At 41.7% G+C, this 25,820-nt stretch overlaps 1 protein-coding gene across 1 annotated transcript; it reads right to left on the reverse strand.

Moving 5' to 3' along the window:
* Positions 1-1,216: 1,216 nt before the first annotated feature.
* On the reverse strand, positions 1,217-15,323 carry ALKAL2 (ALK and LTK ligand 2). The gene is made up of 5 exons (XM_050892958.1): positions 15,000-15,323; positions 12,453-12,506; positions 12,263-12,343; positions 9,803-9,869; positions 1,217-1,872 (listed from the first exon to the last, which is right to left on the reverse strand). The coding sequence occupies exons 1-4, from the start codon at positions 15,256-15,258 to the stop codon at positions 9,805-9,807; spliced, it is 459 nt and encodes a 152-aa protein (XP_050748915.1). The 5' UTR covers positions 15,259-15,323; the 3' UTR covers positions 1,217-1,872; positions 9,803-9,804.
* Between the last annotated feature and the right edge of the window lie 10,497 nt (positions 15,324-25,820).

Genomic DNA, 25,820 nt, shown 5'->3' on the forward strand with positions numbered 1-25,820 from the left:
TAAAAAATCTGCTATAGTTGTATCTTCTGTCAAAGTGTGCTGACTTCTAAATCTAGAGAAAACTTCCATGGGATTAATTAATTTATATTCATTTATTAAATCATTAAATAAATTACTGTTTTCCTTTTACAAGGAAATTTTCTAGAAAGTTTTTATTTAACCAGATTTCAGGTGTCCTACTACAAAAAGAAAGATTTATACTAATTTAAACTCCCATGTCAAGTAATATGCTGTGATCTGATTTCAGTCAGTGGAACCACAGAGAGGCACAGAATTCTACCCACACGTTTACTTGCAGATGAGCAGCTAAGTGAATCCTGTAGCAGTAGATTCCTTTACCAATTTTTTGGTATGCATGTATTACTTCCATTGAGAAATGAAACTTTAGCATTTAGTGATCACTGAAAGCAAATACAAAATATGTACTTCTCCCTTACTAAATACAGCCATGTTCTAGGATGGGATTTTGTACTTCTGCCATTTTTCTTTTTTCTTCTAAAAAGCTAGATGCTGAAGGCTCTTAAGTGTGAATTTCAAGACTCCCAGCTCCTAGCTATTTCTCAGGGTGGGGAGGAGTGTGTTTGGTTTTGTTTTTACATTTTGTGGTTTGAATTGAGGATAAAATGGAAGGTAAATGCCAGTATTCAGATAAAAGTACCTGAGGTTCATCTACAGATCACACACAAAAATATCCTTACTGTTTGAGCCATTTTATTATGACAACTGGATTTAGTATCTGATTTAAAGAAGAAAGGGAAATGTGTAGCAAGGCTTCTTGAGTAAGTCAGTGTTCACTGACTCCTTAAAAATTTTACGATACTAAAATGATGTGTTGGACATCTACTGTTTGTATTGCCTTGGAGTATCATGAATAGACTGCAGATTTTTTGGGGGAAAAAACCAAACAAACAAAAAACCCAAACCAACCATGTGTCATAAAAAAGGTTCAAATTTGTAATGCTGTAGAGAATTGGAGCAGCCTTGTGGTCTGGGCATTTTGTGGGATTGGAACACACGAATCTGTCCGTCCTCACAAATCCATAGAGAGTGTCCAAATTACTGGACTTCTCTGAGGTGGGTGTACCTTTCTTTCTTACTCTAGTGAAGTCTTACTGGAAAGAGGTTTAAGTGTGGATAAATGATAGTAGCTACCGGAAGATAGCTTGTTTATCTGGATTCAGTGAACAGAAAGCAAACTGAGAACAACTTAATACCAAACACTTTATTACTTATGCTTGTTATTTACAGTATTTACATATTGCACGTTCGCTGGAATGTTTTATACATTTATTATATAAAGTAAATTAATGGCAGCTTGTGTTTGTGTACAAAATCCATGCTCCACTGTCCCAAAAAATATGTCTACTTGGAATTACGTTCCTGTTTGTCATGCAATTTGTACTCCTAGGGTACAATGTGACCCCAATGCAAGTCTGTTTTAACCAAACTTTTAAAAAATTGCATAAGCATGAAGGATATCAAGTGACCACAACTACTGTGGAGCAGATCTTTAGTAGTTCTAGATATACAAACATTCCTTAAAATTGTAGAATTAAGCAATAGAACATCAGTTTTCTTGGTGAAATATTTGTGTTTACATAATTTTTGGCAGCATTACACATCAGTTGTAAAGTGTGTTTTTAAGTATGGAGCATTAAGTACTACTGGCAGTTATGCTACTGTAAAGAATGTCAGTCTGCAAACTGTTGACGACATACAAAACACATGTTAATTATGGGAAGTCTGTCAATCTGCAAAAATAAATCTCTTGTTCACAATGGAATATGTTATAAAGGTAATAAGTTCTATTTCCCTGTTGGTTTCCAAGGCACTTCTCTTGGTTCTTGGTGTTTCTTTTCATGGTAATAACATCTGGTGGATTAAAAGAAAGAAGAAAATTGCCTTTCATCATTTTTATACTCACATACATGTGTTTAAGAATGTATTTATCATATTGAAAATAGCAAATAAAACTGGAGAATTCAGTAATAACTTTGGAAAGATCCAGTAGTGCATTTCTGATTTAGCTCAGTTTAGTTCATATCAGCCTGACTGCTAAATGACTGTTTTGTTTGTTAATTGAGGCTGTAATTTTAGAAAGCGTCCCTTTTTGTGCTGGTTCATTTTAGGTAGACAGATTTGGGAAATACAGTTCTACTTATTCAAAATGTGCTCATAGTCATGTTTAGCCTGTTCCTGAGTGCAGCTGTGAAGTCGAAAAGTGAATAAACCTCAAGGATAGTATTAACAGATTGCAAATTTCTGTCTTAATGTCTTGGTGTCAGGAAGCTGTTGATACAATGTCCAGTAATATAAATCTGTCAAGGTAAGGTTTGAAGGATCTAGGAGGGATTTGAGGTTTCATTGGGCCCATTAGTGAAGAAATTTGGACTCGTATAAACAAGAAACAAATAGAAGTAACTTTCTGAGATTTGGTCATATAAATGTAGCCCCTGAGATGGGCAAACACTGAGGCAACACAAACTGAGTAGCAGCTGCAGTGGTTCAATTTGCTGCCTGTTCCATTAACTCTTCCCAGAATAGTTGCTTGGAATAAAATGAAAACCATTTCTGTGACACTGGTATCAAAACCACTGATAGGAAATTACAGGTTTCCACATTGCTTATGTACGTGTATTGTCTATACTCTAGAAATGTTAATTCAAAGGTTGAGCAGTGAAGGTTTCCACGACCCTTTTCCCCCACACCTTTAAGCCTTCTGAGAAAATGTAATGTAACCATCTCTGTGTATACATATCTAGAAATCCATCCTCTTTCCAGTAACTTCAGAGTTTGTTTTCTGCAACCACATTTTCTAGACAGGTGATCATTGAATGCTGCAAGGCTGTCTACCCAGTTTCATGTGTTTCTAAGACAATGTGTTAATGCCCTTATTTTGAAGTAAAAAATGCACTAGGTCTTATTAGTCACCAGGAACTGCACGGGTGAAAGACACTGCTCTTACATGCGAACGGATTCAGCTGAAGCTTGTGTGTCTCATAGACACCAAAAGTCCACGTGGGAGATAAAAAACAGTGGTTCTCTGATACTGGAGTTCTGCTGATGTCATTTTTCACAGTTAAAACTTTCATATTGTCTGTCTGAACATATGTAACTGTCTTTCCCATGATCAGTGTGAATTCTCTGATATTTGGAGTTTCTGTACATTTTCTACTGCTTAAGTATAATTTGTAATAGAATCATTTGAATGCAAAGTCAGTCAGACTTGACATAATCCATTGGAAATCAAGCTATTGGTGCATACAGAAATACTTGTTAGTAGTATTTAAACATATTTAGTTTTGCAATTTTTTTAAAGCTATTTGGAAATGTAATAATGTTACAGAAAAGCTTAATGTAATTTAGGTTTTTTCCTGGCTTTGCTGATAGGACAAATACTTTTTTTTTTTTTTTTTAATACCCTTCCTTAGAGGGGAAGGTGACATAAATTTTCCTTGTCTTGCATTTTCATCTAGCTTATTTTCTCTATGTGTGCTCCCGCTGTACCCTATTTAAGCTGTGATGTTTAAAAACAAATTAACATGCTGTTGGTTTGATCAGTGTGTGGTACAACTGACAAGTTAAACACTGAGAATTTAATAGTTTTTTCATTACTAGTGGGAATATGCAGCTCACTGAGGGTGAAAAACTGGAAGTGGATAGGATGCTCGTTTGTCATCTCATCTATACCTGCTTTTGTATGGACATCTGATCAAAAGCTGTGGGTCTTAGATTCCCGGTGCTCAGCTAAATTGTAGTTTTCTAAATCCCTGGCATTTTCAGAAACCCTTGAAAATGTCCCAGATTTTTAGCATTGATCAATCTGTTGTTACTTTTTATTTTACATAGTCTATGTTATATGCATCAGTCTAGGAAAATTAGACTGGAATTTAGCTGAAAGATGGCAGGTAGACTTAGTGGAGATCCTGAATACTATTTGACTACAGTTTCTGTTGAGAACATAGGTAGCTATACAACTTCTTTCTCCTCTTTCATTCGATTCTTAGTTCTCCTTTGCTAATGCAAAGGGGAAAAAAAAAACCCCAAACAAAAAACACAAACGCAACTAGCAATATTAGCTGAAACCAACCAAACCATACAATTGTTCCAATTTTAAAAAGCACAAATTAAAGCTATTGTAAAGGCATATTACAGCTTTCCAAATTTGGTTCTAGTCACTATCTGTGCATGATGGTAGAGATAAACTCTGTAAGAGAAAGCTAATCTATATAAGAGAAGAATTTAGTGTTTTAAATATCAATATAAACTTTAAAATACTGTGTGAGTAGGATTTTGTAGCAGAACTTCCATGTGCTAACATCAAAAAATTCCTTCCCCAAGTGTGAACACCCAGGTGGAAGTCTGCTCTAATGTGAGCATCGGATCACACAGATCCATACATTGAAGATGATAAAGCTCTTAATGTTACATCTGGTGCTAGCCACAGAGGTCCCATAGTAAGGAAAACTGAGAATTGCCTCTTAATAAAGTTGGACTATGCCACTCTAGTAACCATGTACACTGGCTGCCTGTTTAATTCAATAGTTCTGATAAAAGTCTTAAATTAGTTACCTTGGGAACTACTTCCTGTCACCAAGCAGAGGTGATGGAACATGTCATGGGAAGTTGTATATGACAGATCAAGCTATACTTCCTAGAAAAAAAGGGTCTGCCTTCACGGAATAATATGCAAACCTCACATCTTAATTCCACCTTCACTTCTTTTATGAAATGAAAGTGTCTGACATTTCTTGAGTGCAGTCGATGTTAGTGTGAATAAGAAACTGTGTAAGAGAGAAAGCAACTCAGGGCTGTTGTTTCCATTGTTACAAAACACTTGAAGCAAAACTTAAGAGCCCAAATATTATTTTGGTTTAAGAATAGTTTGAAATAATGGATATATAATATGGTGTACAGGAATGGGATATTTAGTGCGGTATTTCAGTTTTCTCTCTATGTATTTAAAGTTTCCAAGTTTATGTTGTATTTTCAGCTTTTTTAACATATATTACTAGTATGGTCAATACATCTTGAGGATTTTACACAGATTTTTCTGAGTTCCAAAGGAAATTTCAGTTATCAGTGTGCTTTAGCTTATTAGGAATTTTATAAAGAATCTTTGACCTTCGTTTGTATATATATTTATTCTTGCGCTGTCATGTACTTTAAGCAAGAAATACTGTATCTATTGCTTTTCCTTTAAATATTGTTAATTTTATCTGCTTCTCTAGGAAACAAGCAACTGGTAGATTTTTTTCATACACTTTTTATAGTATATAAAGCTCGTTTTCTCTGCTTAGCCCAAGATTCCTACTACTTGTACTAGTCTTGTATTTATTAGTATAAAACAGTTTGTGTCACTAGTTTTATTTTGTTCATTTGAAATAACTGTAGAAACTTAAAAAAAAATTAAAAATACATAAATACTTGTCAGTACATTAATTAGAAGAAATCTTCAAAACGGAAGTATGTAATCGTACGTGATAATGCAGTCCTTAGTCCTTGAACTACTCCTTATGGTACAAGGAGGTTTTAAGCATACATTATGAGATCAGTGTTGGTCTCTAGCAAACACTTAAAGAACAGGTAATGGAAAAGGGAGGGCACCAACAGTAGCACCTGCAGTTTTCAAACAAAAGCAGTAAAATCTGTATGGCTGTAGCCAAAGTTATTGTGACAAATGCTGTCAAAGAGGCCAGATTTTCAGATTCATCACTGTCTGTCACAGGAAATCCACAAGATCTGAATTGGGAACTTCAGGTGAAGCCTTCAGGAATCTTGTTCCTGACATTTCTTATCTGCTGCAGATATGGACAACATAACAGTTGTTGGATGTATCTGCATGAGGTGGAGCAAAGCAAGCATGGAGTATGGGAACTATTAGGAAATGGGGAGAAAAATGAGGCTGAAGAACAGAACAAAAAAGAGCATCAAGGACAGGACTCCAGCATAGCTGTGTTGAACACGAGAAAGAGATGTTAAAGAATAAAACTAGTCAGAGACTGTGCTGGTGGCAACCAGGGAACACAGCGTGGGTTGCTGATTGGAGGAAAAAAAAAAGGACTACTGAGTGATGTGGTAGTACAAATATGCTGCTCTGGCTTCACTCATGCAATCTCAACATGTAAAAGGGCTGTTACTGGGCCCCTGCATTGCTGTATCCGTGGGGCAGGCAAAATGTGAACATATGCTCTAAAAAAAGAAGATGGAGCCCAGTTACATATGTGTAGGATAAATGAGAAAAAGTGAAGGCTCCATAAGACGCATTGTATCACATCCACCCACCGCCCTCTAGGTTTGTATTGTGACAGTAATGGATGCCTAATTCCTGTTTTCGCATCTTATTTTCTTGTTTGATTTTAGCACTGAGTTTCAATGCCTTGTGTGCTTTAAAGCTATGATAGTCCAAAATGCATTTTAAGTACAAATAAAAAACAAATCTATCCTTTTTTTTTTCTGCTTCTTCCCCCCCCAAATGGATCTCTAAACATGGACAGATGTCCATGGATCTGAAAAATGCACCAAAACTACTAGTGTGCCAAAGTATCAAAAAGCAATAATTAATCTATAGCCCAGCCCACTCATAAGCCTCCAATGAAACAAAAATCAGATACTGAGCAAAACTGGAAATCTAATTTGCTGGGAAAAAAATGCAGGTGTGGATAATTAAAAATGTGTTATTTTAGTAGTTTATAATATAGGAGTTTAAAAAGATTTTTTTAAATGTATTTGTTATTACAATTAATATAAACGGTCAGATTCTGTTTGTGAATTTAGACCTTTGTGGAGTAGTACCACATAAGAAATTTTTGTTATATTCAGGAGTTAGTCTGAGCTTTAGAACTGATACTAACTAGTAGCCTTAGGGCAGAAACCAGAAGTTTTTACCTATTGCCAGACTATAAATAAACTCTTCGTATACTAGAGAGCCATCTTAAGTAAGAAATGGCTTCGAAACCTTGTCTTGTTATGTATAAATGGTACTATGTTCAAAACTTTGCAACTTCTTGAAAACACCTTGGACTAATGATAACTATACACTTTGTGGAGAAAAAGGACGGTTTGATAAGTGGAAAAATACAAAAAGAACTCATTTTTCTACAGCTCAGTCCATGAAATGATGAGAACAAATAAAGCCTGCATTATACTTTTCTGTGAGAGGGGATGTCTTACCCACACAAATGGAACTGATGCAGTGGAAAAGCTTTGAGAAGGAAGGATGCTTAATTTTATGGAGACACCTGTGGATCTCAAGGCATATGTGGTAGAGAACAGCATTCCTTTCTACTAATAGAGGTTGCTTAAGAGTGCTGATACTATTAATGATTTGTGTCTGTGTGGAGAATAACAGAAGTGGAGGCTTGTTACTCACGTTGAAACATGCCTGCTAGTTGAGCAAGGGAGTTGTTTGGCAAAATGAGATGGACTTTTTTTTAAACAGACTCGCAGCTTGACCTGTGAACTAATTGAGTTACTGTTCCTTCATGTTATGAGTTTGTGTTTACATGATAGCATATAAAGATACAGATAGAACTTTCTAAGGAAGGGGAGAAAAGAACTCCCTACTCTGATGTACCTGCTTGTTAGTATTGGTAATAACATCATTCACCTGTCTTTTGCAGGTGAATATCATTATATAATAGCTAATTTGTTCCTTGCTTTCTGGATCTTACAATTGAAAGGTTGAATCCCTGGCATTTCTCCTAGTTAGATCAAAGGATTTACCTATTTGCTAACTTTTATTTGTCCTAATACTATTGTAGTAATTGTACTATTAATTAATTGTTTCCATGATTCCATCCCTGAACACACAATGTATGGATAAGAGATTCCTCTCCGTGGCTGCATGTTCCAAATTAAGACAACAAGTAATATAACAGTTACTGGATGTTAGAAACATTCTGCATTGAAGCTGGGCTAGTTTTGGTTTATTTTAGGAAGTGAGGCAGAAAATACTTAAAGAAATGTTGAGTTCAGCCTAAAGTCAGGATGCTGAGTTACATCTAATGCTTGAATATATTACACCTCTGCCCTTGCCATTAGAAAAGTCTGTTCTAATGTCTAGCTGGAATCCTCTCTTGTTGCACTTAAACAAATTATGTCTTATTTTTCCGCACTGGATAGAGAGAATGGCTTATAGCCACTTTTTATGAAATTGAATAGCTCCATCATGTTTTCCTGCAGTCGTCTTTTTTTTAGATTAAATAATCCCAATTCCTCTTAGCTGTTCTTGTAAATTGAGTTTTCTAGGTCTTTGGTCATCCATGTTGCTCTTCTTTGGACTCTTACAAGGAGCATCCGTTTGTCTTTGTGGTGTCCTTAATTAAATACAGTATTCTAGCAACAGTGATTTTTTTCAGGTGTTTTATAAACAATGTTTCTATTTATAAATTCCAGTACTTTGTTTGTCTTCAAGTGTGACATGATTGACATGCTTAGTTTGTGATCCACTACAACCCCTACGTTTTCTACAGAACTATCTGTCTAGCTATTCACAACTTGCCATGTATTTCTGCAGTTGATTACTCCTGCATGACTTCATAATTCTGCTCTTTCCTTTAAATTTTATCCTGTTTTTAGACTATTCAGCTAATTTTCCAAGATTATTTTCAATTTCAAGATTGTACTCTATCATGGTTGCTTCTCCTACACTACTGTCATCCATAAATACACTGTCTTGTATCACCCAAGTTATTAATGAAAATATTGAACAATACCATACCCATAATGAAGCTGTGTGACTCTGCTCAATACTTTTTTCCAGTTTGACAGTGAAGCATTAATAAGTTATTTGTATTTTTTTGCAGCCGTTTTTACATTTATCTTGATCACATTTCCCTAGCTTGCTTGTGAGAATGCCATGCGACACAGTGTCAATGCTTTAAAAAAATAAACTAAGATGCTTAACATCTATTGCTTTTTCTCACTGACTCTCTCCACAAGATGTGTATTTTGTCAGAGAGTTAAAATATCTTGGTTTGACAGAATTTGTTACGGACAAATCCATACGAGTTATTACATATCCCTTTGTCAGAGGTCACATTTTTGTCTCGGGTAAAGGTTGAGGACAGAATGTAAATTAGTCCTTTTGTACTCTTACGTGTCGGTTTTCTAGAAACACAGATAGTTTGGAAGTACTTTTTTGTTTGGTTGGTTGGCTTTTGTTTTTATTTTGGTGCATGGTGAAATTCCCCAAGTATTTGTAGGAATTAGAGGTACATCTAGGCAAAAAGGGAGAGAATAAACCCATAGACATGAGAGGTGAACACAATGAAAATCCCAAGGAATCCGAGTAGCTTAGTTTATCAGTGCTACTAATAATGCATTTTAATTGAATTACTATAAAAGCACCTGCAACCTATCTGCATTTATAAAGCTTTAATGTGTATAGCTATGTATATATTAACTCATACTGAAATGTACACCATAGATCTACAGCTGCACACATAAAAGGGCTGCTGCTGCCAATACAGGCAATTGTGTACTGAGTCAACTCTTGAAAAAAAATAAGCTACAGCTGTTGTGTTTTAACAACAAATTCACTATCTGCTAACTGTATGCTGCTATGAATAATTCACAGCTGATGCACATGGTCTTCTATATAATGACTTCCAGTAGGGGGTACCCTTTATTTATTGCCAATATTTGCCAGATTAAGCCAGTTACTTCAAGTACTCTGAAAGGGGTATACCTTAGCCAAAGGACAATTGTTATTATACTCCCATGAATTTTCATGTATGAAACACAAAATCCACTGCTTTGCTACGCAGTGGAATGTCATTACTGTTATGAAAAAGCTTACCTTTATCCTTCCATGCACATTGGGCTTACTGCCAACCGAGTAAGAAGCCTGGCACATCTTTTATAGTCTGTCATGAAAAAAGAGCATAAATAGATTACTAAAGAAACCAATTTTGCCTTTAAAAATCAAAATTGATAATGGTGTGCAAGTTTTTGTCATAATAAAGTTCAATGAACACCTTAGTTTGCAACAGTATAGAAATCAGCTCCTTAGACTTAGAAATTGTGTAAAAATTGCATAACTGAAAGCCATGTCTAATGGCACATGTAACTATGCAACTGACTTCTGCATCTGTACTATCCATAAACAAATAGCATGAATGTGCTTGGAGGCTCTCCAAGTGTATGTATGTATGAAAATTTATACATTTGTGTGCTTAAATGTGGGATCTAAACATGTGACTGTAGTATTTCCATACTAGAGGAAGCATAAGTAGTGCTCATCCATCTTTGAAATCCAGCCCTCAGTGAGCAAGTCCATCAACTTAGTATTAAGTAATGCAACTCTCCAATAAATTTTCTTCCTGGAAAAACTGTTAAATTAGACAAATAACATCTCCTAGTCATATGAATGTGAAGTGCAGCCCAAGTAGGTGACCACATCATACAAATTCATTCATAACTATCGAGTTTCATCTTAAAACTTGTAAAATTGTTTTTTTCCACAGTAGTCCTATTGTTAGTAGTTCTTATTTTAGGTACCTTCTGCTTTTTGATGCATTCACAATAAGGGGCAGAACCAATGCAAAACTAAAAAATTAATCAAGATATTTTTTTTTTTCTTTAACACAGCAAACTGAAAGCAAATATTGTGAAAGTTGGTTATGGACAGACAGCAGAGTAAATTACTTTTTAGGTGCCAATGCTACTATGCTGTACAAGGTACTAGAAGGTATGCCAATAAAATGCTGTTGTACTGGCTACCACTGTGTTGCAGCATCATAGATGCTTTTAATTTTTTTTTTGTTTGGCCTTTGAATTTCTACATAGAATGAACAGTATTACCTGAAATCAGGATATTATCAAAAAGTAACATCATACTGCGTATGAAGAATTAAAGCAGGTTGTTTACCTCATTTTCCTAGAGGAAAGTTACTTTAAGGAGACGCTAGTCAGTCCAGTCCAGTGACTGATGTTGATTTTCGTTAGGCATTATTTCATTAATGAGTAACTACATCTAATGTTTCCTAGAGATGCAATGTTAACAATCCCTAACTCACAGCATAGATATGCTGTAATTGCCATTCATACAAATTATCCTCCATTATCCAGACATTATGTTGGTGGGTATGTCACCCGTCAGGAGGAAAAGGCTAATTCAGACTTTAAGACCAACTAGTTTTTAGCTTCACAGCTTGGAGTACTCATTAGTGCTAAGTCAAATGATGTTTGTGTTGTGATCCTTATGAAAAAGGTAACATGACCATTTGCTTGCTCAAAACAGACTAGTTAGGAACAACTTCCATCTCCATCTGTGTAAATGGAACGTGATCTGGTTAGCCATTATCTATAAATCCTTATCTTTCCAAGGTATTCCTAATCTGAAGCCTTACAAATAGGGAAAAAGTCTGCAATTCTTACCAAATATGCCTTTAAAATATATTGGGCTGAAATACTTATTAATACTTGAAACATGGAATCTGTAACTCGTTTCTATTCCCAGCTCTGCTACTGACCCAACTGGTTGACCTCAGACAAGTAAAATAAAGTGTGCTTCCATTCTGAAAAGGCTGTACTAAAATAGCATCTGCTTAGTCAACAGGTCCACCTCAGTATGAATCTAGAGTCACATCTACTGACTGATAAATGTCAATGTTTGATTTTTTTTTTTTAATTGTCTGTGCTGCCAACACTGATGAGGTATCATAAGCTGCATTTGCTTATTTGTGTCCATCAGCACTTTTTTTTTTTTTTTTTTTTTTTACTAAGCCTTAGGAAGTTACACTTTTGTAATTCACTGAAGACAAAGGTTGCAAACATTCACTGTCAACATCACTGGTAGATTGGTAGCTGAACAGTGAAAATACAAAATGTCTATAAAATATGTTCTATGTAAATAGCCAATGAAAAGGAAATAGCCCCACCTGGATTTCTGATCCTATCTTGAATTTGCAGCACTAGAAATTAGATATGAGACGTTTGCAAGAGGAGTCATGTGTTCCTATGAAAAGCAAACACCTTGGAACCAAAGAGGCATATACATCAGTACTTAAGGAAGCAGTGTTTACAGCCATTCTACGCAGTGTATTTGCAGTGAAAAAGTTGTGTTTCCATTTTCCTTACTGTAATGCCGATGCTGTTCTAGCAACGCTGTAAAGCGTACTTAGTACATTTTAGAGCACTCCAAATTCTTCATTGCAAGGAATGTATTCTAACATTGTATCACTACTGGTACCTCATAGAGCTATTAACTTTTAGAGCTTTCTGTTGTTTTATGAAAGTCTCTGGTTTTGGCACTTACATGCTGGGATGGTGCAGTCCCTTGTATTGTGATAAAGCCGATGAAAGTGTTTACTACATTTTGGGCTAAAGTAGAGTGGACCTGAAACATAAAGAAAGAATAAGTTATGAATCAGCACAGCTCACAGAAATAGTGCAGCTTACGGCATGTATGTGAAATGGTGGATACCCAATGCAAAATTAAAACATACCTGTTAAATGCTTTAAGAACTTGTCTTTCATCCTCAGATCTCTGGGAACTATTTCTGTTGGACAGAAAAAAGAATAGTCACTCTGCTGCACTGGAACTATGTTTGCCAAGCATAGCATGAGGACAGGGAATAAACTCTGTCCAGCAAACATCATCACTGTGTCTTGACAGATGCACAGAGGTCAAAAGTCATTTGCATACAGTAGGCCAAATTGCAAACATTTGTTTTACATAAGAAGCCACTGTAAAATGCACTGTGAAACACACTGTGATGATGAAACAAGTAACGTCTGTTAGGTGTGCAGTCATTAACGATGATGATTAACTAAGATTCAGATTTTAGCTATGAATTACATTATCAAGTTTACCTAGATTTAAATTCTTCCAGAAATTTTAGTTCATGGTTGCTCAGAAATAGCATATTCCGCTAGTGGTAAAGACCCAAAGATATATTCAAGTTTGGTTTTGTGTCTTCTAATTCTTTTATGCAAATGTATCCACTCTTTTGTCACAGCTATGGTTGTACAAGCGCTGTCCTGCTATAATCATGAAACTGGATTGATCTACTTACAGGAATCTCCCCCCCCCCCCCCCCCGTTAGCAGTAAATAAAATTCACAGGAAATGATCCCAAGCAAATTGCTCTCTTCTGGCTCCCTACGTTTGTGGTTTACCGCCTTGCGTTTTGTGTTCAGCAGATGGCAAAATGAAACTGGTTTACTGAAATCCATTTTAGCCCTAACCCTTGCTTGTGTCTTCCTGATTTACAGCTATCTTTGATTGCTTTCCGTTACGAACTCTATGCTGATAGCTTAGCGCTGATTGTGTGTGATACACTACGTGGTGCTTTATTTATTTGACCATAAATGCCTGAGCAGCCTTTTTCATTCCCCTGGCACCTCTTATCAGATATAAAGCAGAGAGCATTTCCATCCACATCTGATTCACTTGTGAGGTTAGACACTTCTCGAAAGTCATTCTTCATTTACTTCTAACTTTAGTCAGTGTAAGTAAAATTGACCTTATCATATTTGACCTAATTATGTCATGAAGAGCATTAAAAACACACATGCTTCACTCAGAAATTTCCCGTGGGACAGGCTCACTGGGAAAGCGATGCCAAAACTGGAAGGAAAGACTCTAAGCAGTAGTTCCTTTTCAGAGTTGCTGGCAATAACTCCATAATAATAACAGAATGAAAAATCCTGCTTAGGAGTCAATGACACCACTACCAACTTATCTGCTCTGAAGTAGGTTTATTATTTACTTAGATAACTGTTCAGCACAAACCAGATGTTTCACACCAAGATGCTGATGTAGGGTGGCCAAAAACTATGCCCACGTTCCACGTTGAGATTTAGAGCTGTGCAGATCAGGATTCCCTGCTTAGTCTGGCCTCTTTAACTTCTCAACATTTTTAAAACAAAATGTTCTCACTGTGCTGATCTTAAGTGGAACAAAATTGCCTTCCTTTGTATATTCATTAATCATCCAGATGGAGAAGTAACATTTTCATGACAACCACCAACAAATGCAAATCATGAGGATATTTGAATATGAATGAGAATGAGGAAAAGGTACAATGAAGTTTATGAGATCAATAAAGGCAAAATAAATGGCATACTAGCAAAATGAAAGCCAGTTTGGAAAAAGGTGAGTAGACATCTGCTGGAAAATATTCAGAAAGTCACTTTCAGTAGGAGGGGTAAGATGAGCAGCAGTAATGCTGTAAGGGTTTGGGAGTGACAGTGAACAGTAAATTAGACATGGCAGCAGGAGAAGCCAAATCAACTTTCACCTGGATGCACAGAAGTACATCACGAAACTGAGCAGTAACTATCCATCACTATGTGGCTTGGTACGACTGCTTCCGGACTGCTCCACACAACCCTGAACGTCTTACAAACAAACCTGGGCTTTCACCGGAGGTTAGACAGGAGCCATTCAAATGAGTAGAAGGATGACTCCAGGAGTGTCCCCAAGTGGTCATAGCTTGTAAAGTGACAGAGAAGTACTCTGTTTCAGTTCCCTGCTACTTCACAGGTGCTACCTCCGGAGTACAAAAGGGACTAACAAGTGGGGCAAAAAGTTTAATGAAGCTGAGCTGCAGGAAAGACTTCTAGATGTGAGATCTATAAGGACATATTATAATCCTGCAGGGGAATTCTTGCTAGGGTCCTTTCCAAGAAAGACTTAAACCAAGCATGTTTTAAAAAGCGGTAAACTTCCAGGAAACAGTGTTTTCATCCCTTATTTCTTTGATCTCAGCCCATTTCAGTCTTTTCCCTTATTAACAGGTTTCGTTCAAAGCCAACACACCGGACTTTCAGTTGGGTACATTATCCAGAGAGTAAGAGACTCTGAGATGTGAATGGAGTTTTTCTATTCCAAATTTGCCACCTGTGTCTGCTTCTGACACCAAAGGGAATCTGCAGGTATTTTGAGCGGTGAATTCTTGATATAAAATTAGTAACCTGATGTGATGTCTCATTCACCAAGGCACCCCAGAGGAAAAAAAGAGATCTCCTAAGTCATGGACCGTGACTTACCAACTCTCTGCTCGTCCTGGTATCCTCCGTAGTCGGCCACTTCCCTTCGATCTAAGTTATAGTCGTGCTTGGAGAAGTACTGCACCCCACTGTCCTTCTCCAGGTGGTACCTTTTCAGTTCCTGAATGATCTCCATGATCAGATTTAAGAGACTTTCCCTGTCTTTCAAATCTGCAGAGTCAGTTTTCTCTTTGCAATATCCTGCTGAGAGCATTAAGAGCACCAGCCCCAGCAGCCCAGGAGACCTCAGTCCACTCATTGCGGTCTGACCCGAAGGGTGCACGAACAGATGAAAAGGAAGGATCCGCTGCTGTGGGAGGCCTCCTGTTCCACTGGAAGAGAAAAACGGGGCTGGGTCGGAGGTGGGGAGACTCACGGGGGTGAAATCGGAAACATTACAGGAGGAAAGCGCGGAGACGGCTTCGCAGGTTACACAAGGCGGGAGCCCAGCCCGCTCCGGCAGCCCCGCGCCGGGCTGCGGGGGGCCGGCAGCGCGGGGGGTGCGCCGCCGGGGGAGCCCCGCTGCGCCCCGCGGCTGGCAGCGCCCCGCTCCGCCGCAGCGCCCGCCCCGCCGCGCCGCCCCGCCGGGAGAGCCGCCCCCGCGCCGCGGGCAGCGCCCGCCGGCCCGCCCGGCAGCCTGCGCCCACGGGGGCCCGCGGGAGGGCGGGCTGCGCAGCCGCCGAGCGGGGCGAGGCGAGGGGTGCCGCGGCGGGACGCCCCTCGCCCTGCGCCCTGGCGGAGCAGACCCCCGGTCGCGACGGGCTAGCGGCGCCTACCGCCCCGCCTCGCCCCGGCCGCGGAGCGGAGGAGCGCGGGCGAGGGGCGACAACTTTCCCCGAAGTTTTTTGCCGGAGAGCCGGGGCAGCTGCGCACCGAGCGAGCCCCTCCCCGCCCCCCCCTCCCCCCCCGCGGGGCTCCGCGACGGGGCTGCGGGCAGGAGCGGCGGGACGGGCGGTGCGTGGCCGGGGGGCAGCCGTCCGGGGGCAGCGCACGGCAACGCCAGCCTTCGCTTTCTCTGTCCTTTTTCCCTCCCAGCTCGGGGAAGGGGCGCGGGCGGCCGCGGCCACCTCCACAGGGAGCGGCAGCCAGCCGCGGCGGGGGACGCTGCCTCATCCCTGGAGCCGCTCGCCTTCGGACGGCTAACTGCACCCCCGCGCTGGGTGCCGGGGGCGGCCGGCCCACGCACACGGCTGCCCCGCGCTCCGTGCGCCGGCTCTCCCCTGCCAACTTTGGCGGGCGTCCGGCGGCGCCCGCCTCCCGCCCGCGGGCTGTCACCGGCGCGGCCCCGCAGTGCCGCCGGCCCCGCCGCACGCAGCGCTCCGGCTCAGCGGGGCGGGAGGGGTGGGGGCGTGGGGAGAGCGACGGGGAGGAAGGAGGGTTGCTGGCCCGTCCCGGCCGCTTTACCTGTCTCTCCGTCCCAGAAGCCGAGGTGTCTTCCCCCCGGGAGCCGCTCCCCGGCTCTCCCTGGACGGCAGCAGCCCGCGAGCGGCGGGGAGTCCGAGTTTTCCGCGGCTGGCCCGCCCGCCCCCTCCCGTCCCTGCGCTCCCGCCGTATCCACAAACTACTCCATCGCCGCCAGCCCCAGCGCAGCTGCTTATATAGGCTATAGGATGGACATGAGACGGCAGATAGTATCGACTTGGAAGTGGGTGGAAAACAATAAAAGTCCACTTGGCAACCTCGGGAGCGTCGCTGCTTGCACAAGCCCCCCCTTCCCGCCCTCCCTTCCCTCCCGCCCCGGTCCCCCCCGTCCCTCCCCCTCGCTCGGCTCTCCCGGGCAGGGCTCAGTCACTCCTTCGCCTCTCTCCGACGTAAGGAGTCGGTCCCAAGTGTGTGTGTGTGTGTGTGTGGAGCGGGAGGGGGCGGCGGCGGGAAGATGGGGACGGGGGGGGGGGGGGGGGGGCGCGCCTCGCCCGAGCCTTTAATTAGAAACGCGCTGAGGAGCCGCTGAAATATTCATGGCCTTGGCGCGGCTCCCCGTCAGGCGGGTCCCCGGCCCTGCGGCCGCAGCCGCCGAGCTCCCCGCCGTCCGCCGCGGGGGGCCGCGTGGCGGGGGCGGGCGGGGAAGCCGCCTGTTTACCGGGAACCTCGGCCCTGGCTGCGGCGGGGAAGGGGAGGTGTTGGGGCGGGGGCGAGCTGCCGGGGAAGAGGAAGGCTATTTTCTGCTCCCGCCGACCGGGAAGCCCGCGGAGAGGTGGCTGGAGCGGGGTCTGGGTGGAAGAGGCGGGCGTGTCGCCTTTCTCGCCGATTCTTGGCAAGGGCAGTCCCGGGTGGCGAGGCGGCTTCCTGGGCTCTCGGCGCGGCGCTGCCTGGAAGCGCTCCCAGCGGGGCCGGGTGGGGTGAGGAGGAGGGCGAAGGCAGTGCCGCCGGCAGGAGAGCTCCCTCAGCCGCCGGCTCCCTCAGAAGAGGGTGACAGCCCGAGCGAAGGGGAGGTGGTGGCGGGGCGACGCGACAGCCTCCTGGGCGCGTTGTGCTCCCCGGTACAAGCGAGACCCCTGCTGCGAGAGCCGCCGCTCCCCCCCAAATAAATAAACTCAGCGCAAATCCTCCGCTGCCTTCCCCGCGGAGCCCCTCGGAACGTGCGGAGCGGAGGGGCTGAAACACGATCCGGCTGAACTTTTCTGTTTGCTTTGATTGTGTGGAGAAACCTCTCCCTTGGCAGCTGAAACGGGCAAATACGGAGCTGGATCGCGTGGCGGGCGTACTTCCCAAGCCCCGAAAGACGACGGGGTGGGAACGGGGGGCGCTCGGGGCCCGCCTCCCGAGGAGGCAGCGGCGGCGGCCCGGCGGAGCGCCGTCGGTAGCGGCGGGCAGGGCCGCCCGCCCCGCGCTGCCCCGATGGCCACGGCGGACAGGTACCGCGCGCCGCCGGCCCCTCCTCAGGCAGCGGCAACGGCAACGGCGACGGCGACCCCCAGCGGCCGCTGCCGAGCCCGAGCCCGGCGCTGCCGCCGCCCGCCGCCAGGCGGCGCTGAGGGGCGCGGCCGCCACGGGGTCCCGCCGCTCGCGCGCGAGGGGCCGGCGGGCGGCCGTTAACGGTCGTCCCCGCTGGCCCTCGGAGGAGCCGCCGCTTCCCGCGGGGCGGAGAGCGGGCAGGAGGAGCGGTACGGGTACGGTTCTTCTGCGAGCGGTCAGACAGACTACAGGAAAAATTATGATTTCTGTTTCACAGCGTTCGCTGTATGTCTCTTGTTTTATGCGGTTGTATTCCCTAACTGCTACTTTATTATTTTTACGTTTATTAGCTAATTTATCTTTCCTTTAAAAACAACATATAAATGGCATGTGTGTATATTGCTACAAAAAACTTAGCCCACGCTGTCACAGTGAATTTACTAAAAACAAAAAAAAAAAAGGAAAAATACACCACGTGATGAAGAAAGATACTCAGAGGCAAGACTGAGCAAGAACGCTTTGTCCGGAGTCCAGAATCCTACCCCCTCTTCGGCTTCATGGTTTGTTTCCAGTCACCTTAAGACTCAGGGAAAAAAATAAATTGAACGGGCAGTTCAACAGTGAGAAAGAGCGGCCCTTTGCGTGACATAACTTGGTATCGCTATATTTACAAGTTAGTCGTACCAAATAGTGACACATTAGGGTCACCTAATGGAGACAGGGAAGGTGGAAAACGAGCCAGGTAGTATACAGCCTGGTGTTCTGTTTCTACGATTACATTTCAAGTAGTCCTTCATCCAAAGTAATCTCTTTGGAAAAAGATACTACTGTAGAACTGAAAGAGGTGTTTGGGAAGTCAGCTAAACACCTGGGTGGATTCTCTCCTAGCTTACAACTACAATTTCCGTGTCATTTTTGGTCACCATGCTGTAAGGAAGGAGCAGCCTGTGTTCTGAGTGCACACCAGTTCAACGCGGGAATGTCAGGCTGCGACTTTCCTGGTAAGTTAGATGTACCCAGACATGTCTGTCATGTCTGGCACGGAGACCAGCTGGCATGGAAAAACCTGCGAGTTGTTGAATAATATGGCTAATGTAGCTTTCTTCCTTTTGAAGAGACTGGATATTATCAGAAACTGCATTAATCCCTCTTATGAGGTAACTCCACCGTGAGTCTGGGAATGGAATAGCTGGCATGGGCCAAAGACACACCAAGGACAAATTAACATCATAGACAATTTCATCCCAATGCTCAGGAATATTCCCTTTAAATTAACTAATATAGATGTAGACTCAAAGTACAATGGAGATATTAACTGAGATATGAGGTAGATAAATAAACAGTCTGTTGCCTTTTTATGCATGCGGAAGCTGAGGCAAGGGTCTATTCTGATGTGTTTACACTGAATTATACAAAGATATGTAATAGCTCCCATGACTTCAGTGGAGTTAATTGAAATTCACACTGATAGATTTAGGATGATAATTTAATGTTCCAACAGGTTGCGTTTTCTTAAGTACGTGTTCTCAGGGCCCCATCTAAGCTAACCACCTAGATGCTAACCACCTAAATGCTGCCAAGCTCCTACTCTGCATATATATTGCCAAAACTGCGATCCCTGAGACTTCCACCCACCCTCAGTCTGACTCCTGAGGCTTCTAAAGTGAGTAGGTTCACTGTTTGCCATGACCGCTCACAGGTTCTCAGACTTCTTCCCTGGATACCAGGAAGCGCCTGACTCTTGTCAACACTAAGCATCCAGGATAGTGAAGAAAGCATTCTTCTGGGATTTACAAAATGTAAATTTTAATCCCTTCAGGCAGAGATGAAAGATGAACACACCTTCCCAGCCAGGACAAAAACCTACTTGCTTTCCTTGAAAGAAGATGGAGAGGGAGATATGAAACCCAGTCTCAAAAAGCAACATGAACCTGGGAGAGCAGCTCATAGAGGTAATGCTGTACAATGAGTATTTTGGCTTGTCCTGGAGGGGTAGGTTTCATTTAAAAACACCTGGTGCGATTTTTTGGCTTATTTTTACAGGACGTCAAGTTAGTGAACTCTTTTGCAATCAAAATCTATGAATAGATCGATCTACAATGTTATTAAAAATGCCCTATCTTTAAAGTAAACATCATGATTCTCAGAAAAAGGACCTTGTGAAGTAAGCATACATGAATGAAAAGATCAAATGCAGTATTTGGTGGATAGTTTTAACCAGTGCACTGTTCCATGTTCCCTTGGTGGTTATGAAACAGAGGCACTACATTTGGAATTTGGAACAAATGCCAGGCAGAATTTCTAGCTTTGTTAAATAACAAACATTAGTCACTGTTTTCACCAATTCCATTCTATTATGCCATGCTAAGACAGTAAAGGAAAGATATCTTGACTTCTTTTACTTACATGGTGTACGTGAAAACATGAAAATATGTTCTCTTTGGTTCTGTCTTCTAAGACTGGTGAAATTTTCATGCTAAGAGCCCTACAGTTTCAAGCACACTCTTGTTTCAGCTGATTATAACAGACATGAGGGTTCCTATCTATATTTAATAAAAGCAAGTGCAACATTTTCTGAAGTGGTTGCAGAGCAGAGCTGATTGTCTAAATCAGGCTCATAACCAATACATGAACTGAGTGTACACTTAGGAGAAAATTCCAATGGACATTCATAAGACTAGACTAAAAATGCTTCTTGTGTTGCTCTTTATTGACCTCAGAACCTCAAAACAATATCTGAAATACATTTTTTCCTTAAACGTCACATCAACTTACAAAAATCTTAAAAAGTCAAGTTGCACTGTTGGTTTAAAAAACAGACTTTTCACTCCTCACAAAAGAAAAGCGGTATTTAATCTTCAGGTTACACCTCAATCCCACTAAATATGATGGAATGAGATGGGGCTGGTAATTCTGTTGGGTTAATGGAGTGGGTGTCAGTTGGTTGACATGGCAGCTGGACTTCCAAAATATTGACCACACACATGGAATCTACGTGCATGATAGTTACTTTTTAAATCTATATAGAAAAATATATACATCACATCCAACAGATGATACTTTCCAAAATCTCTGCTCCAAGTTATGAAAATGCAGAATATGTTTTCAATATAACGTATTGTACATAGCATAAAATAATATTTATGTACCTGGCTCAGTCATCTCTGTGAGCCTCCAACTCTCAGAGGCAATGCGCAATGACAGCTGCTGGGGAGAGTAAAGATGAGGCATTAAGAAGTCCTGTAGCACTGAAATCAGCCAGAGAACATATATAACTAGAACAAAAACTTCAACAGATGTTAGGGGTATTAAAGCCAATTGAACATTTTAAGGGCTTTCCCCACTTCCTACCTGATGCAAATGCCAACAGGATTAAAATCCCATCAATCATTGCTGCAACCAAAACTGAAGAACTTTGATATAGTTCCCAAATGTTTTATCAGTATTACAGACAGGGCCAGCTTGATGTTTAGTAGAAAGTTTAAAAAAAAAACCACAACAAAAAACCCAAACCAGATTTCTGGCTATAACTTTTCTCTGCAAGTAAATTCAAGGCTAAAGACAGCTCTGAGTTGGCCAACGCATCAGTTAATTGAGCCGGTTTCAAAATCATCTTCAATCAGCTTTGCAGTGCTGCACCAATGCAACAGTGCTGCAGCAATGCAAAGCTACTGTGGAAATGCTACTGAACCAGCAGGAGGAAATTTAAGTCTTACAAGAATAGTCTCACTTTTTTTAGTTGCCTTTCATGGTCTTCAAAGTATCCCCTGAAATCTCTGGAGACCACTCCTCTCAATTATTCCATATTTAGGTTTTCAGAGATACTTTATTTTGCAAAGTAAAGGTAAGTGCCCCGGAGAAGCAAGTCAAACCACTCTTGACTGTAGACTGTTGCCTACAGGAGGACACTAACATAGACCAGACCCCTAACTTTTAAGCAGCTAAGGGGGCGTGGGGGGTTAATCCCATTCTAACAAACTATCTTTCGGGCCATAAGCAGTTCTACAGCTACTGTGCAGCCGTGAGCCTACTATGTGTGTGTTCACTGTAGACTCCTATCTGTTCACTTAGAGTTATATAGCTGCAGCTGCAGAAACTGCCTTCCCACATCAAATTAAGACTACGAGTAAAAGCCCTAGCTGATGTCTCATTAGCTGATAGAGTGCATTACATTTTCTGGCCTGCTCTAATCTCTCTGCGCCAAAGGAAGGAGGATGGCTTCAGTGTACATAAGAACTCAGTAGTTTTAGAGGCAGAGTAGCTTCCTCTTTCATTCCCAACCATGGTTCTTAGCTCAAGGAGACAAGGGGATCACGCGTGTTTTTTAGAGCCATTGCTGATAAATGATAACATGTTTTTATAGTATAGCCTAAATTTGAGAGTGTTATCTCACAGTGTGTTTGCACCACCTCTTAAAAATTTTACGCTGAAAAACAAATGCCATCTCAGGCAGCGTAAGAATATCCCATATGACTCACTATCAGCATCTGAATGCTAAGTACAAGCATCAAGACTTTAAAAAGCAGAGGTACTTTTTCCTTCTGTGGGTCATCAGTAGGCTTATTTAGTGAGCAGGCCCCGTGACTATCTGGTGGACAGCTGGATGACTTTTTACAGATCAGACGCAGAGCAGGCCTATCGGCAAGATCATGGTCTAGAGACTGCTTGTTAGGCAAGCATACTCTTTAGAAGATCATGTGCCTACAAAAGCAGCTAAGGGAGGGCGGGAGGTTAATCCCATTCTAAGAAACTATCTTTCAGGCCATAAGCAGTTCTGTGGCTACTATGCAGCAGTGAGCCTACTATAGGTGTGTGTTCACTGTTGACCAGTGGTTCTCTCCTAGAACCAGCATTGCAGTCCCAACTGTATCCAGGCAGCTTCCTCCTGACCAACTTCATAATTACATAAGCTGCCTTACAGGGTAAAGGCAGAAAGTTTATTCGACAGCAGTGGAAGACTATGAAGAGCAGTCTATAGATTTAAGATTTTGCCTCCTAGCCTTTCTTGATTCTGCACTTGAAGTGATATAAAGATATGAAAATACAGAATATGTTTTCAATATAATGTGTTGTACATCCACTATCCCAGGGTTGTGACTGTTGTCTCTTCTTGTATGGAAGACTGCTGTCCTTTAGAGGAGAGGAAACATCCTGAGTCAGCCAAACTGCAGGAAGTCCAGGACCTGGCATACACAGGCTGCATCTGCAGGAGTAAATATAATGTGCTCAAGAACATTGATAAAGTCTTTGGCACTTAAGCCAGCTGGCACAGGATAGGCCACATCCGTTCTGTCCATCCTTCTTACTGCCTGTGAGAGGACAGCCTTACGCAAACTGCTCATTAGGAACACTTCCTGGGCTGCCCAGCTTCCCAACAGTACCCAGAATCGATCAGGAGAGTTGTCACAGACTAACCGCGTGCCAGGGACTGCTCTAACAATTTAACAGTATCGATGGCTGGGTTCCAGTGCCAGGAACCCTCCCTGGCAGCATTCAGTTTTGTCTTCTCGTATAGGCACAACCTGTGGGTCCCATCCATGGTGCAAGGGCTAGAGGCAGCTGCAAACCAGCCATCCCTCTGGGGACTCTTACCAGTTGGTAGAACTGACAGAAACTTTTTTGCATCATGGCCTAAATTGGAATAAAATAAGCATCAGAAGCTGGGAACTGCAGCAGCTTCAAAATGTGGCTTCAAAACGCAGCTTCAAAACTTGAAATCAGGTCAAAAAAAGAATTCCATGTCTTTATGGTCAGGCAGCTGTACACAGCTTCCACTGGAGGCAGCAAAGAATCAATGTAAATTGGGCAGAATCACAGTGAAATCAACTTAGTTACAGAACAGAATAAAAAGATTTTTTTTTTCTTTCTTCACCTCGTGCATTGTCTGTATAAATGTGAGATCTTTTAGATCTTGTATGGCAATGGACCAAAATTGTCCATATCTTTAGTTTTAGCCCAAAGGAAAAGCTAAAAAATAATTTTATATGACCTTTACAAGCTGGTCTTTCTGCTAAGACAGAAAATGACTTTGCCTCACATTACATTATTTTTAACAAACTATAACATACTTACTGAATATTTGGCTACTGCGATTGCTCTCTTCAGCCTCTTTCCTGACCTGATTTTCCCCCCAAAATTACTAGTCTATTTTTAATGGAGACATTTTCACACATAACAGAATAATACTATTTTGAGACAGGTGAAAAATACCATTTTGAGACCGGTGAAAACGTTCTATTCATTTGAGTGGTTGTTTATGATGATGATGATGATGATTATTATTATTCACTTTTTTGTCTTATTCTAAGCTAAAATGTCAGGTTTGTCCAAGTTTGTTTCACAGAACATTAATGCCAAATGATTCTGAAACTGAAAACTGACTTGAATTTGACATCATCACAAAGTGGGACCAATCTTCAATTTTTATGGGTTGTTTTATTGTTGGTGTTGAAGTGTCAGATTGAAAAAAATCGCATTGTGAAAGTCTTTTCCACAATTTTCACTTTAACTTGTTTCTATTTAGGAAACAGCTAAATGAAAAAAAAATCAACAGATATAGCTATGAGAAGACTTTATGTTGCTGAATTAGTACCTATTTGTTATCATAAAAGATAAAAATCTAACTGACGATTCACTATTTATGTTATTCATTTAGATTTTACATTGAGCTCAGCCTGAATAACAGAAGCAGTGCAATTGTTTTCACCTTTTCCAGTTGGCATAGTCATCTGGTGAAGTCTTCATGCATTTTTATAATGATTTAGTGACAAATACCACAAGGGAAAGGTTTCTGTCTTAAAATGTTAATTTCCAATTAAAATATTCAACCGAGAAGTTATTTCTCTTGTATGCAAATTTGTGAAATGTTGTTCTGATATACCTAAGAATTTGTCTCTGTAATTAAAGGAATGCAGATGGACTTCTCTCACTGCCATCAGGTACTGCACATAGATAGGGCTATTTACACCCATTTTCTTACTTCTTTTGCAGTGCTAGTTTAGTGGAAATACCACTTTGGTGGTTTCAGTTGAGTCAGGAATTGCAGTCAGGTGTTTCTGTTAGAGGCTGTCATAGAGTGAGGGTGTTCCCCGGTCAGTGTTGCCCACAATGCAGCTGTGACCTCTGCAATTATTCTATTTGAAAACACAGGATTCAGAGTGAAAAAAACCACTTGTTTCAGACAGAGCTATTTGTCTCCTTTTCTTTGTCCATTCCTCACTTGTTAGAGGAGCAAGAGGACAGTACTCAAAGGAAAAGGGTTTTGACTACAGTAATAGTGATTAGGAGCTAGATGAAATCTGGAACTTCCATTCTCTGAAAAAATCCAACATTTCAAAACATCTTTCTTTTGATTTGAGACAATCTCACAAACAAATAAAAAACCTTCAAAAATATTGATGGTGGAAAATAAATATTAAAAGAATTTCAAGAAATCAGGATATCCTGTGATTTTTCCAAAATTAAGTGGTGCACCCAGCTAATTCAGAAATGAGAGCACTCTTGGGAGTTCCCCAGAATTAGAACTAGCACAGGGAACATGTGGAACAGGATGCCTAACAGATCAAGTCTTGAAGGGTTTTCCAGGGTCTTTAAAGCTTGAATTTAACTAGATTTCCCAAGGCTACTATGTTCTTGGCTCCATGATGTCCTGCAACTCCTTACTGTGCCAAGAAACTTGATCTTGAGATTGGCTGTTCAGTCTGTTAAGTCCCCAGTTGTCTGACTCTGAAGCAGTCTGTTTGGTGCAACCTACTAGGGAGCTGCATTTGTGATTTGTCAGCGGCTGATAGAAAGTAAAATGTTTCTGCAGAACTTTTTTTTTAACAGAGGAGTGCTCCTCTAATGAAATATTGCCATGTTTGAAAACATCTTACTAGCTCTCTTCATGTAGTAGGAAGTTCTCAGTCTGAGAAACTGGGTGAAGGA

Source organism: Gymnogyps californianus, chromosome 3 (assembly GCF_018139145.2).
Source record: "Gymnogyps californianus isolate 813 chromosome 3, ASM1813914v2, whole genome shotgun sequence".
NCBI lineage: Eukaryota > Metazoa > Chordata > Aves > Accipitriformes > Cathartidae > Gymnogyps > Gymnogyps californianus.